This window comes from Lissotriton helveticus, chromosome 1_2 (assembly GCF_964261635.1).
Source record: "Lissotriton helveticus chromosome 1_2, aLisHel1.1, whole genome shotgun sequence".
Lineage (NCBI taxonomy): Eukaryota > Metazoa > Chordata > Amphibia > Caudata > Salamandridae > Lissotriton > Lissotriton helveticus.
The window spans coordinates 246,806,158-246,819,818 of NC_136058.1; the positions used below are offsets into that span (position 1 = coordinate 246,806,158).

At 45.8% G+C, this 13,661-nt stretch overlaps 1 protein-coding gene across 1 annotated transcript in view; it reads right to left on the bottom strand.

Annotated features, from left to right (window-relative positions):
- Positions 1-13,661, bottom strand: part of LOC144800392 (vitamin D3 hydroxylase-associated protein-like) — a 726,480-nt gene that overhangs the window by 463,397 nt on the left and 249,422 nt on the right. The window contains exon 7 of the mRNA XM_078671678.1: positions 12,161-12,285. Within this exon, the coding sequence (XP_078527804.1) occupies positions 12,161-12,285 (125 nt within the window). The remainder of the gene's footprint in view (positions 1-12,160; positions 12,286-13,661) is intronic.

The window sequence follows — 13,661 nt, forward strand, 5'->3', positions numbered from 1 at the left end:
TTTCCAGAACATAATAAGGTTCGGACTGTTTTTGATCGTAATGGGTAGGCTGTTCCATAGTTTAGTCACTCTTACCAAAAAGCACCTGCCACCCCAGAGAACCTGTTTGAATCTGGGAGCTTGCAGCAGCTTCTGATGAACCGATCTAAGATTCTTAGAAGGAGCATAATACTTTATTCTAGAAGTCAGATAGAGGGGACCTCTGCCATGAAGTGCATTAAATGTAATGCAAAGCGCCTTAAACGCTATTCTTTTCCGGACAGGTAGCCAGTGAAGTGCCACCAGTCGCTGGGCCACTGATTCATGTCTAGGAATGTTAAAATTAATCTGGCAACCGGATTCTGCAAACGTTGGAGCTTGCTCAAATGTTGATTTTGGATCCCAAGATACAGAGTATTGCTATAATCCAACCTTGATATTGCGAGGGCGATTACCACTGTTTTCAAGGTCTCAGGGGGAATAAAAGCTCGGATCTTTCTAATCAGTTTAAGTATGGCCCAGAACCGTGCTGTGAGGACATTGATCTGACTGTCAAATGTTAACCGATCATCAAAGATTACCCTGAGATTTCTGACTTTAGAAACCGATTGGGGGCACTCACCCAGCTCGGTAGGCCACCATTTAGGCGACCAGCCCAGAGGATTAGTTCCCAATAGTAAAACCTCTGTTTTGCTGCTGTTTAATTTCAAACAGTTAGATTGCATCCAGCTATTTATGTGTGCCATGCAGGAGTTCAAGCGATCTGCCACCTCGCTTTCATTGTTGGTAATTGACACCACAATTTATGTGTCATCGGCATAGCTTATTACTGAGAAACCATACTGTCTAATCAGAGCAGCTAGAGGGGCCACATAGACATTGAAGAGCGTAGGGCTCAAGGAAGAGCCCTGAGGCACTCCACAATGCAGATTAAATATTTGTGAGCTGGTACCTCCTACTTCTACCCTAAATGATCGTTCAGCAAGATAGGATAGAAGGAGCCTTAATGATATGCTGTGAACACCCAGTTCAGATAGTCTCGAAATTAGGATATTATGGTTGACGGGATCGAAGGCCGCCGATAAGTCTAATAATATCAAGGCGGCTTTCCCGCCTCCATCGAGAGATTGCCTAAACTCTTCACTTGCTGTGATTAGGGTGGGTTCGGTCCCATGTCCTTCTCTAAATCTGTTCTGAGAGTGGTCCAACAAATTGTTTGAGGAGATAAAGGTGGAAAGTTGGATATTAATAAGTTTCTCCAGGACCCTTGAACAGAACGGAATTCTGGAAATTGGACAATAATTGTTAGCATAATCGAGGTTCAGGTGGGGTTTTTTTAGCAGGGGAAGCACCGATGCTTCCATGCCATTGGAAACTTTACCTGATGTATAATTCTCCTGAACAAATCTGCTAGATGAGTACTAAGCTCATCGGGGCAGAGCTAAATTTTGGGGGGACAAGGGTCAGAGGGGGCGCCTGATTTGATTTCTTTAATAGTTTGAATAATTTGGTCCCTGCTAGGTGGAGTGAAAGAAAAATTCAAAAGGTTCATTGAGGGAACAGTATTTACATTGGGCTCAGTGGGAATGTTGCGGAAAGTGTCATAGACTACTTGCACTTTATCAACAATGGCCTGGCCTAAGATATTACAGAAGTCTGCATTATTACCCGGGATCCCTTTCTCGGGAATTTTGGCCAGTTTTTTAACCGTCTTAAAGAGCTCTTTACTCGAGTTATTGGATGCTAAGATCCTATCCGAGTAATATCTGCTTTTTTCCTCCTTAATTAACTTTTTGTAAGAGGCCAAAGACTCCTCACATTTCTTTTTTTGCTCTGTATTATAATTCAATCTCCATTGTTTTTCTGTCCTACGACATAACTGTTTCTGGAGCCTTAGAGTCTCTGAAAACCAAGGTTCAGGTGTTTTTTTTCTTCTTGTCGAGGAAGTAAGGAGAGGCGCAGCTGTATTGGCCGCCTGAGAAATCCAGTCGCTAAGATTGTTGACCGCTGGGTCAATGTCTAACCCCAAATTAGGTACATTCTTTTGAAGAGAAGTATAAAAGAGATCGAGATCATTTTTATCCCAATTTCAATAAGAAAAGGTTGATGGCAACACAGATCCTATATTTAGTTTGGGGGTGGTTTTAATTGTGAATGTGATAGCTCTGCGATCAGACCATGCCACCGGAAGAATTTTGTCAATACTGATCAAAGGATTCGACGTAAAAATACCATCCAGAGTGTGACCCGCATCGTGGGTACACTCTTTAACCAACTGTTCCAAGCTCAGCCCAGCCAATACCTCCAGAAGGTCACCATTACTAGTGCCTAAAGTGCTCTAAAGATGGTAATTAAAGTCCCCTAAGATGGTATAGCTTGCGTGGTTTATACTAGATTCCAAAAATGGAGTTAGAATATCAAGCAACGGGTGCTGAGCTTTGGGGGGAGGATAAATTAAAAGACCATTCAAGGAGTCATTGTGATTCAGTAGGACCTGAAACTCGAGCAGTTCACAGTCCGACGATGTGCCCAATGAAGAAGCTTTTACTGAGATATCATTTTTAGCGATAATTGCCAGACCACCCCCTCGTTTATGTGTCCTGTCTGCTCTAGTAATGTGAACATTTGGGGGAAGTGCTAATATTAAGTCCGGATCGGAAGATTCATTGGCCCAGGTTTCTGTAACAAATATTAAGTCTAGTTTGAGACTATCGATCAACTCAGCCATCTCCAAGTTATGTCTGATTAAGGAGCGGGTGTTAAGTAACATAGCCCTACATTGTGTACTAGACTCCTGCTGTGTGCGTGAAGTCAAAGACAATGGCTGCGAAAAAGAAAAGCAGAGATGACAATCTGAGCACTTACTGGGTTCCATCAGAGGGTTAATCCTGGGGCAGCACAGGAGTTTAGGATCAGATTTCCACCCCCATAGATCTTCCCGGGAGTAAGAGATGAGCCTTCTAGCTGGAGAGCCAAGGGTTCTGGCCCTCGGCCCCGGCCAGGCACAGACGGGCTAGCCTTTGGCGCGCCGCCGGCACGCCCGCTGCGCACGTCCGCTGCATGCGTCTATATGCTTGCCCTAAATAGCGTGAAGTGCCAGAAAGCTAGAGCGCTAACCGCACTTCAGACTCCAGGGGGGCCCTCCGAGCAAACGACACAAGCCGCGTCGGACTGGGGCCAAGGAGCAACCGGAAATAAGGTAGTACAAGTACGAGGGTTTTAAATTGATTAATTTCTCATCACAATCAAACTAAGTGCAATTTTAAAAATAAGCAGACCGAACTTCATGCAAATTTTAAAATAGACAAACGAAAATTGATGTAGTTTTAAAAACAACATTTGCCGAGTACAGCACTCCGCAAATGACATCAGGCTAGTAGTGTCAGCTGTGCGTGTGCATAAGCTTGCCCTAAATAGCGTCAAGTGCCAGGAAGCTAGAGCAATAACCGCGCTTCAGACTCCAGGGGGGCCCTTCGAGCAAACGGCAAAAGCCGCGTCGGACCGGGGCCAAGGAGCAACCGGAAATAAGGTAGTACAAGTACGAGGGTTTTAAATTGATTAATTTCTCATCACAATCAAACTTAGTGCAATTTTAAAAATAAGCGGACTGAACTTCATGCAAATTTTAAAATAGACAAACGAAACTTGATGTAGTTTTAAAAACAACATTCGCCGAGTACAGCACACCGGGAATCATTTAGGTCACCAAATTCACACAGTTGGGTTAAACATCTGTGTGCTGCAATGTAATTGTTTATAGACTCATTTTTTCCTTGCACTCTACTAAAAAATGTATGACGTTCCAGTACAACATTTACTTTATCCCCAAAGTGAGACTCTAATTTGATAAGTGTTATATCAAAAACATCAGAATGATCATCATCTTCTAACTCAGGTTCAGAAAGTGTTTCATATACTTTACGACCATGGACACCTAAATTATGTAAAAGAGTGTGCTGTTTCTGCACTGCAGAAAATTTCTCACCTCCCATAGCAATGAGATAAGACTCAAATAACTTTATCCAATCTTTCCAATGGATTTCTGGGTCACCACATTCATTGAGGAAAGATGGTGGTTGGTTAATACCTGGCGTACCCATGGAGACAATGTGAAGTTAATGCAAGGAGCTGAGAATTTGTGAAAATCATAATAAAATCCTAAATGACAGAGGGGAAATACTAACTGATATTGCTAGTAGAAAAGTAGTACATTTCACTGTTAAAGGCTGGTGAGTAAGTCACCATGATACTGACATTAATTAATGAGAAAAAAATAGAAGGTGTGTGTGTCACCGTTGTAAACCCATAGATACACAGGTGAGTGTGTCACCATATACTAAGGAATGAAAATTAATTGATGTGTGTATCACCGTGGAGGAAGCAGTGACACACAAGGTGAGTGCAGGGGTTAAAATGCAGATCTGGGGGAGAACAGAGATAGTCAGTGATGCCGGAGATGGTGAGTGAACCTGTGAGGTAATGGTGGCTCAATTAAGGAAAGTACATTGGTATGGTAGGATTGTAGAGAAGGTGTGCGTATCACCGTGAGGCAACGCACAAGGCACGCATAACGTGAATGTTCCTTTTAAAAGCTAACATCCAAGGAAGATTTATCAAAAAGGTGTGCGTGCCACCGTGGGGTTACACAAATGTGAGGCAAACCAGCACTACGACTGAAAGGATGAGAATCTTGATGCAGCAAAACGGTAGGAGTTAATTAAATGGAAACGTCTTACTTGTTGAATTTGCTGGAATATTTGAAGAACTGAGGGTCTCTCATACAGGCAGCCGCTGGGTGAAGGATACTGAGTATACAGCAAAATCAGCTTGTCAGAATGCTTGAATGAGGAGATCGCTAAAACATGGCCCTGATGTAACTGGGGCGCCAGGAGCGTCTCACAGAAGAAATTACCATAAATGCGGCTGGGGCGCTGGAGCATATTGCCTGTGTAGACGGCTGACAGGATAACACAACATGCTGAGGCGGGCGAAAGAGGCAGGTGCGTCGGAACCCGACTTGAAGGAAAGAGCCTCTGCTCGAGGCCTCTGAGGAACACAGAGGAGGTTGACGAAATCGCCGGAACAGCAGACCGCTGCTCGGTGTCTCAGAGGATCGCGAGGCGACTGACACCAACCGCCGGAGCTGCAGTCGTCCGCTCAACGCCTCTAAGGACCACTGGGGCAGCTGACAAAATCGTTGAAACTAGATCTCTACAAGAACCGGCACCGTCGGCAATATAAGTGCCAGCTGGGCACTCCACGGAAGGGGGGACCCAGGGAGAGCCAGGCGCGAGCCGGTCTCTCCCTGGGCAGGTTCGCGCGAGGAACATCACAGGTGGGGGATGATTAGCAGAGGGATTAAAAAGGGGAAGTCAGGCGGGCGGTTAGGAACTGCGTGGGCGGGAGAAGTGAAGGGAGGTTGTTTTGCCCCACCCACCCTCCCTCTCTTTTTCTTTTTTTATTTCTGGGTTTTTTATCTTGCGGTGCTCTAGGCACTGTTTAGTTTAGGTAGGTTTGCCACTGTTAGGATGGGTGCCTTTGTCTGTTGTAGGCGGGTTTTTGTTAGTGGGGGTGGGCAGCCTGGAGCGGGTTGGCCATCCTGAAGGGTAGCATTGGGTAGGCTAGGGGTAGTAGGCAGGAGTTTGTTCGGGGTTTTGGGATTTTGGTTTCGTAGGCTCACTGTAGAGTTGAATTATGTAAATAATAAATAAATAATGAATGTGTTTATGATATTTATGATGCACCTGTCCTAAAATAAAAGTGGCCTTTCTTGCTCCTAAAAGAAGGTGTGGACAATGTTTTCTTGCGCGATCAGCACAGGCAGCAATGTTGGCAGCCAGGCAGGAATCTCCACAAGAACTGGCACCGTTGACAGCAAAGTGAAGTGGTAGCTGGGGGCAAATCCATGGAATCAGCACAAACAGTGAAGCCAGCAGCCTGGCAGGGTTCTCTAGAGCAGGCATCCAATCCAATGGTTCACTTTGGTGAGAAAACCCAACAGTGCTGGTCCAAAGGTGTCAGGACAACAACTGGAATAGGGCACACCAGCAAGTCTTGAATGTCTCAATGGAAAACAAAAGACAGCAGGCTCCACCCAGCAATCACCTTAACTGGTGAAAATAATTTTCCTCAATGTTACCAAAACTCTTCAATGTGGAGAAAGAAAATAAAGGGCAGATGATTGGCTGCCCCCTGCGCAGGATCGTCGCCAGTGTTGCAATTTCCATGTAAAGAAGAGAAGAAGCAGTGAAGGTAAGAACTCTTCTTTATTCCAATTATCCAGTCTCCACAAACACTGAGGAGTGAACATTCTAAGGTGAGCTACTCGGTGGAACGTATCAAGGGGAAAGGTGAGGGAGGTGAGGTCAGAAGGTACCAAGGAGGACAAATGAAGGAGATAACAACACAAAACCAATGGAATTATGTGTTTGTGCAGCCGGGGCGTTATTCTCATGATTATGGATCTCCTGTATTTGCAACATAATCCATTATTTGCTGAATAGTCTGCAAATTTTACAGAAAAAATAGTTTCTAGCTTAGACGGTTCAAAAGTTACTAAAACTTCATTGACATGTTGCTGTGCAGTGGATGGTCCTTTGCAAAAGTTGACTGGTCACCTTTCTCTAGCTTATTGCTGTGTTTGAGCACCAAACTCGTACTAATGAGGTGCAACCATGCCAAGACAGGATTAACAAGTGTAAACATGACAATGTGCTTGCATTATGCTTATAATTCCAGTGGCCCTGGTCATAAATTGTAGGAGATTTTTTTATTTTCCGTGTTTCATTTAGCAAGCTCTCCATCCTGTACATGCCCATTAAGCTTATCTTTTTCTAGCTGTACCACTAGATGGTAGGAGAGGCACAGCATATGAATCCGTCATTGCTTCACTCTGGAAAATGGATTTCTGTGGCGAAGACTCAGATGTCATGTTTCCCTTCAATGCCTAATGTAGTTTATGTTTTAACTTTCACCGTAAAGCACATGTTCTACTATTGCACATACCCCCCAACTGCATTCATCTTTCTCAAACTCTCCTGTTTTGCCTACGTGTGTTATCAGACTGAAATGCCTGCTGCTTCTCAGCCATCCACCTTCACCAGTGTAGCAAGGGTTCCAAGGGCCCTGGTGCAATGAAGGAAAATAACCTCTTGGACGGCTGCTCGGGTAGTAATATACAGCAAGTAGCCCGGTTCAACGCCCCCTGCGCTCAGTTGCACTGCGCCTGCGGCACCCGTGGTAGCTACGCGCCTGCCCAGCATTTTCTTCACTAGGTCATTTCATCCCTATATCAAAAACTCGTACTCCCCTCAAAGTCTTCCACTTCAAGATCCATTCTACACGAGCATAACGTCCCTCCTACACACAATCTGTGCTATCAGAAGAATATTTCTCTATCACTGGAACGTAAATGCTGCCCTCTTCAGGTTGTGCCAGCCACCTTCACTCGCCCACAATTGCTCTTTTAGAATGAATTTTGAATTCTCCCCCCACCAAACGCTGTGTTATTGTATTTTGACAAACAGCTCTCACAGTACCGTAAAGCAGACTTTACATTATTGAAGATAAATAAATAAATTAATTAATAAAAAAATAAAAAAATAAACATTCCATCCCATTTAAAACATATAGGGGCATATTATCAAGGCAGGCGAAATTAAATTATCGCCTATTAGCAAGCTGTCGCTAACATTAGTTAGCGACAGCTTTTAGGTGATAGCGAGCGGTTTCGGGCCCGCTTTGCATGTCAGCGATATTGATCGCTAATGACATGCAAAGTGGGAGTACCCAACCAGTTAGGGACTAAAAGCAGTCGCTAACGTCGCTATCGCCTATTAGCAAGGCAGGCGTAGCGATAAAAAAATTCACGCTAAGCGTAAATATCGCTAAAAACTAATGCCTGCTCAGATTAGTTCTTAGCCATTTTATCCAATGGGAGGTGGATATTCTGGCTAAGACCCTATTGGCGATGATGCGTGAATATCGCTGGTTTTCCAGCCATATTCAAGCATTTAGCCGCTATCGCTGGTTATTTTATCGCCTTGGAGATAAACGTTACTAATAGCATGTTATCTCTGCGATAAAATCCGGCGTTGCTTGGCGATAAAAAAATTACGCTAAGCTTCTTTAGCGATAAATATCGCTAGTTGTTGATAATATGCCCCATAATTTTGACAACTAAGTTGGGGGCTGAGGGTCGACTGGCCCCGATTAATCCTTGATATCTCCGTAACCCCAAAACCCGGGCAGAGTTGGTCAAGTCTCTGGATCAGTATTTTACTGAGAATGTGGGATCTGTGTCCTCTTCTGTTTCACTGTGGGAGGCTTTCAAGACGGTTATCCGTGGACAGGCGCTATCATTAATCACTGGTGCCAAGAAAAGCAAAAATGAAGCGGTGGTCCGCCTCGAGACCGAAATAGCTGAGCTGAAGGGGATTTGGAGTTGGGTATCACTCATGATAGGGTTCATGTCCTCAGTCTCAAACAGCTTGAATATAGGGCGTTGGTAACAGACACTGCTAGAGTTATGAGTAGAGAGCAGCAGGGACGGCTATATGATGTGGGAGACAAGGCTGGGAAACTGATTGCTTGGTTGGACAGAAAGAGAGGGCGAGTCGTGTGGTTCCTGTGATTGAGGGAACGGATGGAGTGCGAGTGACTGACCCTGTTGAGATCGTTGAGTGTTTTGCTGAACATTTTCGAAAAGTGTATTCCCAAGTTTCCGATAGACCAGAGGAAGATTCACATCAGCTGTTACGAGACATTGCGTTGCCTTGCTTGTCGGATTCAGATAGGAACCTGATGGACGCAGCACTTTCGGTTGATGAGGTGGCACTCACTATTCGTTCCGTCCGTTCGGGAAAAGCTATGGGCCCTAATGGTCTCCCCATTGAGCTTTACAAGCTGCGTCCTGACAAAATGGCGCCGTATCTTCGTGATATGTTTTTGGAATCGCGAGACATCGGCTCCCTCCCCCGTGATCAGCGACTTGCGACCATTGTGGTGATTCATAAGGAAGGGAAGCCGCGGGATCGCTGTGCTTCTTATAGGCCTATTTCGCTTCTAAATGCGGAGCCCAAGATCCTCACAAAGTTGCTTGCTAACCGCTTGATAAAAGTAATCAGTGACCTGATCCATACGGATCAATCTGGTTTCATTCCACATCGTAATACAGCATTGAATTTGCGGCGCTTGCATGGCGTTTTCGCGAGAGCAGCGTCACTCCGTGAACCGGCCATCTTGGCTTCCTTGGATGCTACGATGGCCTTCGATACAGTGGAATGGCCGTATCTTTGGGCTGCCCTTGCAAAGTTCGGTTTTGGTCCTGATTTCATTGGCTGGGTGAAACGTTTGTACACGAAACCATTGGCTCAGATTGTGGTGAATGGTCGAGTCTCTGAGTCCTTTGTTCGTGGGAGGGGCACGCGGCAGGGATGCCCGTTGTCCCCGCTTCTTTTTGCCCTCGCCGTGGAACCTCTTGCGGCCTGGCTGCGGAGGGAGCCATCGATGAGGGGTATTCAGTGGACCCCGGACTTTGAGGATCGAGTATCACTCTATGCAGACGACATCTTGCTGTATCTCACGTCGCCTCGAAAGTCGCTGATTGTACTGTTTGATGTGCTGAACTCGTTCGGGAGGAACTCCGGCCTTGTAATTAATTGGACCAAGTCCTGTGTCTATGTACTCACTGGTGACGCTCCCTCATTGCCGCGCGGTTGCCCCATGCAGGTGACGCAGATGGGATTTAAGTATTTGGGGGTCTTTATCACATTAGACCCCGGGGTCCGTTATGATCGTAATCTGCTGCCTCCGGCTCCAACGGTTAAAATCTGACGTTGTGGCCTTGCGCAAACTGCCACTGTCCCCCCTCGGGCGTGCAGCTCTTTTTAAAATGATGTCCCTGCCGCGGTTTATATACGCGCTTCAGAACACGTTTGATGTCATTCCGGTGAGCTATTTCCGGGAGGTGGAGAGTCTGCAGAGGCGGTTGATATGGGATGGGCGTTCGCGTATCTCCCTCGCCAAACTGACGCTTCCCTGGTATGACGGCGGTATCGCACTTCCGTATATTAGGCGATACTATTGGGCCTCTCAGTTGGGGGCGATTAATCACGCAATGTATGGTCCTGCTTTAAATCCTGCGTTTGCGATGGATAAGTGGCTGCTACCGGGTGGTGATTATAACAGGGCGCTTTATTCCAAATCTGCTGGATGGATACTTTCGGGACCCACTAAGATAGCGGTGCGAATGTGGCAATGTGCGAATGCGGCAATGGGATGGAGGGATCGACTGACCCGGGCGACTCCGCTCTATGCGTCTGACAGACTGGGCAGCTTGTGGCAGACAAAAGGTTTTGAGAAGTGGGATATGATCGGTATTTGTAGGGTGAGTGATCTCTGGGCCAAGGTTAGGATTAAGACCTTTGAGGAGTTGAAGGTGGAATACGAGCTGAGTGACAAGGAGTTCTTCCGTTATTTACAGATTCGACATGCGTTAAGTTCGGTTTTTCCTGAAGGTACTGTTATCCCGGAATCGTCTCCACTCAAAGATCGGGTGCTTGACGGATATGTTCCCGACAGCACTATTTCTTTGATATATAAGAAATTGATTAACGATCGAGTTGACCTGTTGGCGCACCTCAGGGAGGTCTGGACCAGTGACGGTCTAGAGTTAGATGACGAGGACTGGCAGTCGGCGATATCCTCGCCTAAGGAGGTCGCGATTCCGGCCCGTCTCCGGCTCGTACAGCTTAAGATTCTGCATCGGATTTATGTGACCGGCCCTCGCCTGATTCATATGGGTTATTCTGTAGATGGGTTGTGTAAGCGTGGCTGCGGTTTAATTAGTACTTTCCTCCACATGATTTGGGAGTGTCCGGAAGTGGTAGTCTTCTGGAATCGAGTGCATGCTGTGATGGAGGAAGTCACGGGTGTTGCGCTCTTGCCTGAAGCCAGGCGTTGTTTGTTGAATGTTTGGGGACCGACTGATTATGAGGTGGCACAGACTCAGTGGGCGACCCTTGGGAACATGGTTGCCAAGAGAGATATTGCGCAATTGTGGGGTTCCCAGAGACCGCCCACGGTCTTGGCATGGAAGGAGAACATGGACTGGTGTATGTTTAGAGAGAAGACGGTATATGTGGCGCCCGGCAGACCTTGGAAGTGGGGTAAAGTCTGGGGCCAATGGAACTTTTACCGGGGTGATATATGCACACCTCCCCTCGCTGATATTCCGGATGTTCCTCTTTCCCCCTGACCCGACATTCCTAGTACTGTTTAAGTCCCGATGTGTTATGACTCTGATTTCCCCTCTGCCCCCCCTCGCATTGATGATTTGTATTAAATTGTAATGCATGTTCCTTCCTCCCTGAGCGCATATCCAGCTGTATTGCCTTTTATTGCCTTGTTTGTTTATGTTTTATCAATTATAAATGAGTTACAAAAAAATTTGACAACTATAAACCTAAATTAAAATAAGGCATAGACATTTTATTATCTTCTGAAAGAACAGATTGAGATAAACATCAGTACTTAGGGCCCCATTTATTGCTTTTCGGTGTGTGGCAGCGAAGCAAGGCACATTGCTATGCTGCCCTATGCCAAATTCAAAGGGCAGGAATGCACTGTATTTAATAATGTACATCCCTGTCCCTTCTGAGTGCGCTGGCGCCATTTTGGCAGCCTAGCGCCAATGTTTCTCCATTGCAGGCAGGATTGTTTTGTGCAGGAAGGGTTACCTTCCTGCACAAAAACAATCCTTTCAGGTGCAGATTGAAGCACAATTAGAAAGAAAAAAAACAAGGAGAAATTTATATATTTCTCCTCGTCACACCTCAACTCGGCAATATGGATTTGATGCTTCCCCAGGTTTACATAAATGTGTAAATATGGAGCGGTGTCAAATCCATGGGTGTTGCAAGGGAAAACCCATCGCAACACCCATGGAATGCTTCCCAGGTACAGAATAAGGCAAGGCAGCGATTTACGCTGCGTTGCCTTACATATGATTTATGAGGCCACCCAAACCATGCAGGGTGGCTTTGTGTGGCTTCATAAATCTGACTTGGAGGCTTACGGCATGCATGTACTACTTTAAGTGGTGAAAAAGTGCCACAGGACTCTCATAAATAAGCCTCTTAGTGTGTTTAATCTACGTTACTAGATCTTTCAGACATTCTACCTCATCCTTGAAGGGTATGGGTGGCACAGTTGGGTCGAGGCGGAACATGTCGTCACACAGGAGGGCTCTCATGAAAAGGGCCAGGCTGTCCACATCCTTAGCCATGGGTCCCAGCATTATCTGAACTGAAATGTGAGATCAGAGAGGTGCATCACAACATTGTCATCCCAGTTAGACATGAATAAGGACGATTTTTCAGTGCCAAAGCTTCAATGAAAAATGTGTTAATGATCATTTGTTCAATATGGCATAGTGTGGTGGAGTCTTGTGTCTTAACATGAAACATGCTTCAGAATACAAAGTAAACATGAAAGAGAGACGATCCGCCATTGAAGGGACCATACCATGTCTGTACATTGCCAGTGTTGCATCACAATTTTCTTGGTTCTTTATTGTAAAGTGCTCTATCACCCGAAAGGGTCTTGTTTGCGCTATATAAAGCTCTAAAAATAAAATAAATACAGAAATGAAGAAGACTTTACCCTTGCATGTTCACTATTCAATCACCAACCAACCCACATTTAAAGATTAATAAAATGTCAAACGGTGCAAATGTAATACATTTTGATATTTACCAACCCCCCAGTAGCATGCCTGAAAAGTTGCACCAGGCGCAGCTTTCCTGGCGTACTAATGGGAATATCATGTGACAATTTCCAAGGGGTCCTATTCCCTCTGTGAGGACTTCCACATAGGGTTGAACTCCAGACAGGAAGAATGGAGCCTCCTGTGTAAATGCATATTTTTCTCTGTCCTCTGGCTAAACATTTTTACCCATGGAGAAAGCCCTTCCCCTGCACCACCATCAAACCTGGTGGTGATCCCTTGCTCTTCCCATCATAGGGGGGAGTTACAGCGTTCACTGGCGACTTTTTCCAGGGTGGGAAAGAGTTGGTTAAGAGTTTGGGAATGCCACAAATGTCCATTGGCTGGCATTCACAAATGTACATACCTAAACACACCTTGTAAAAGACACACAATTGATGGACGGAATACAGAACAAATCAAAACATTAACCCCTAGTGAAGAGATCTGGATTAAATCCACTGTTCTTTTGCTCACCATGCCACCCCAGTGTAGACCTGGCCATATGCAAATCAGTTTTGACCCTGTGCCTTATGGGAATAGTCCAGCCTGAACTGCCAAGCCAGGTCCTCCCTGGATCAGAAACAAGAATCCTAGGACTGCTTTCAGGATTTCACCTCTCTTCAGCCAGGATAGCTTGATTCCAGTGGCACAGTGAGCCCAGGAACCACGTCTGGGCATACCTGGCGCACTTAGGGCAGGAAAGCAAAAGACACACAATTGATGGACCGAATGCAGAACAAATCAAAACATTTACCCCCAGTCAAGAGATCTGGGTTAAATCCATCATTCTTTTGGTCCCCATGCCACCCCAGTTTAGACCTGGCCATATGCAAATCAGTCTTGACCCTGTGCCTCATGGGAACAGTCCAGCCCAAATTACCAAGCCAGGTCCTCCCTGGACCGAAAACAAGCA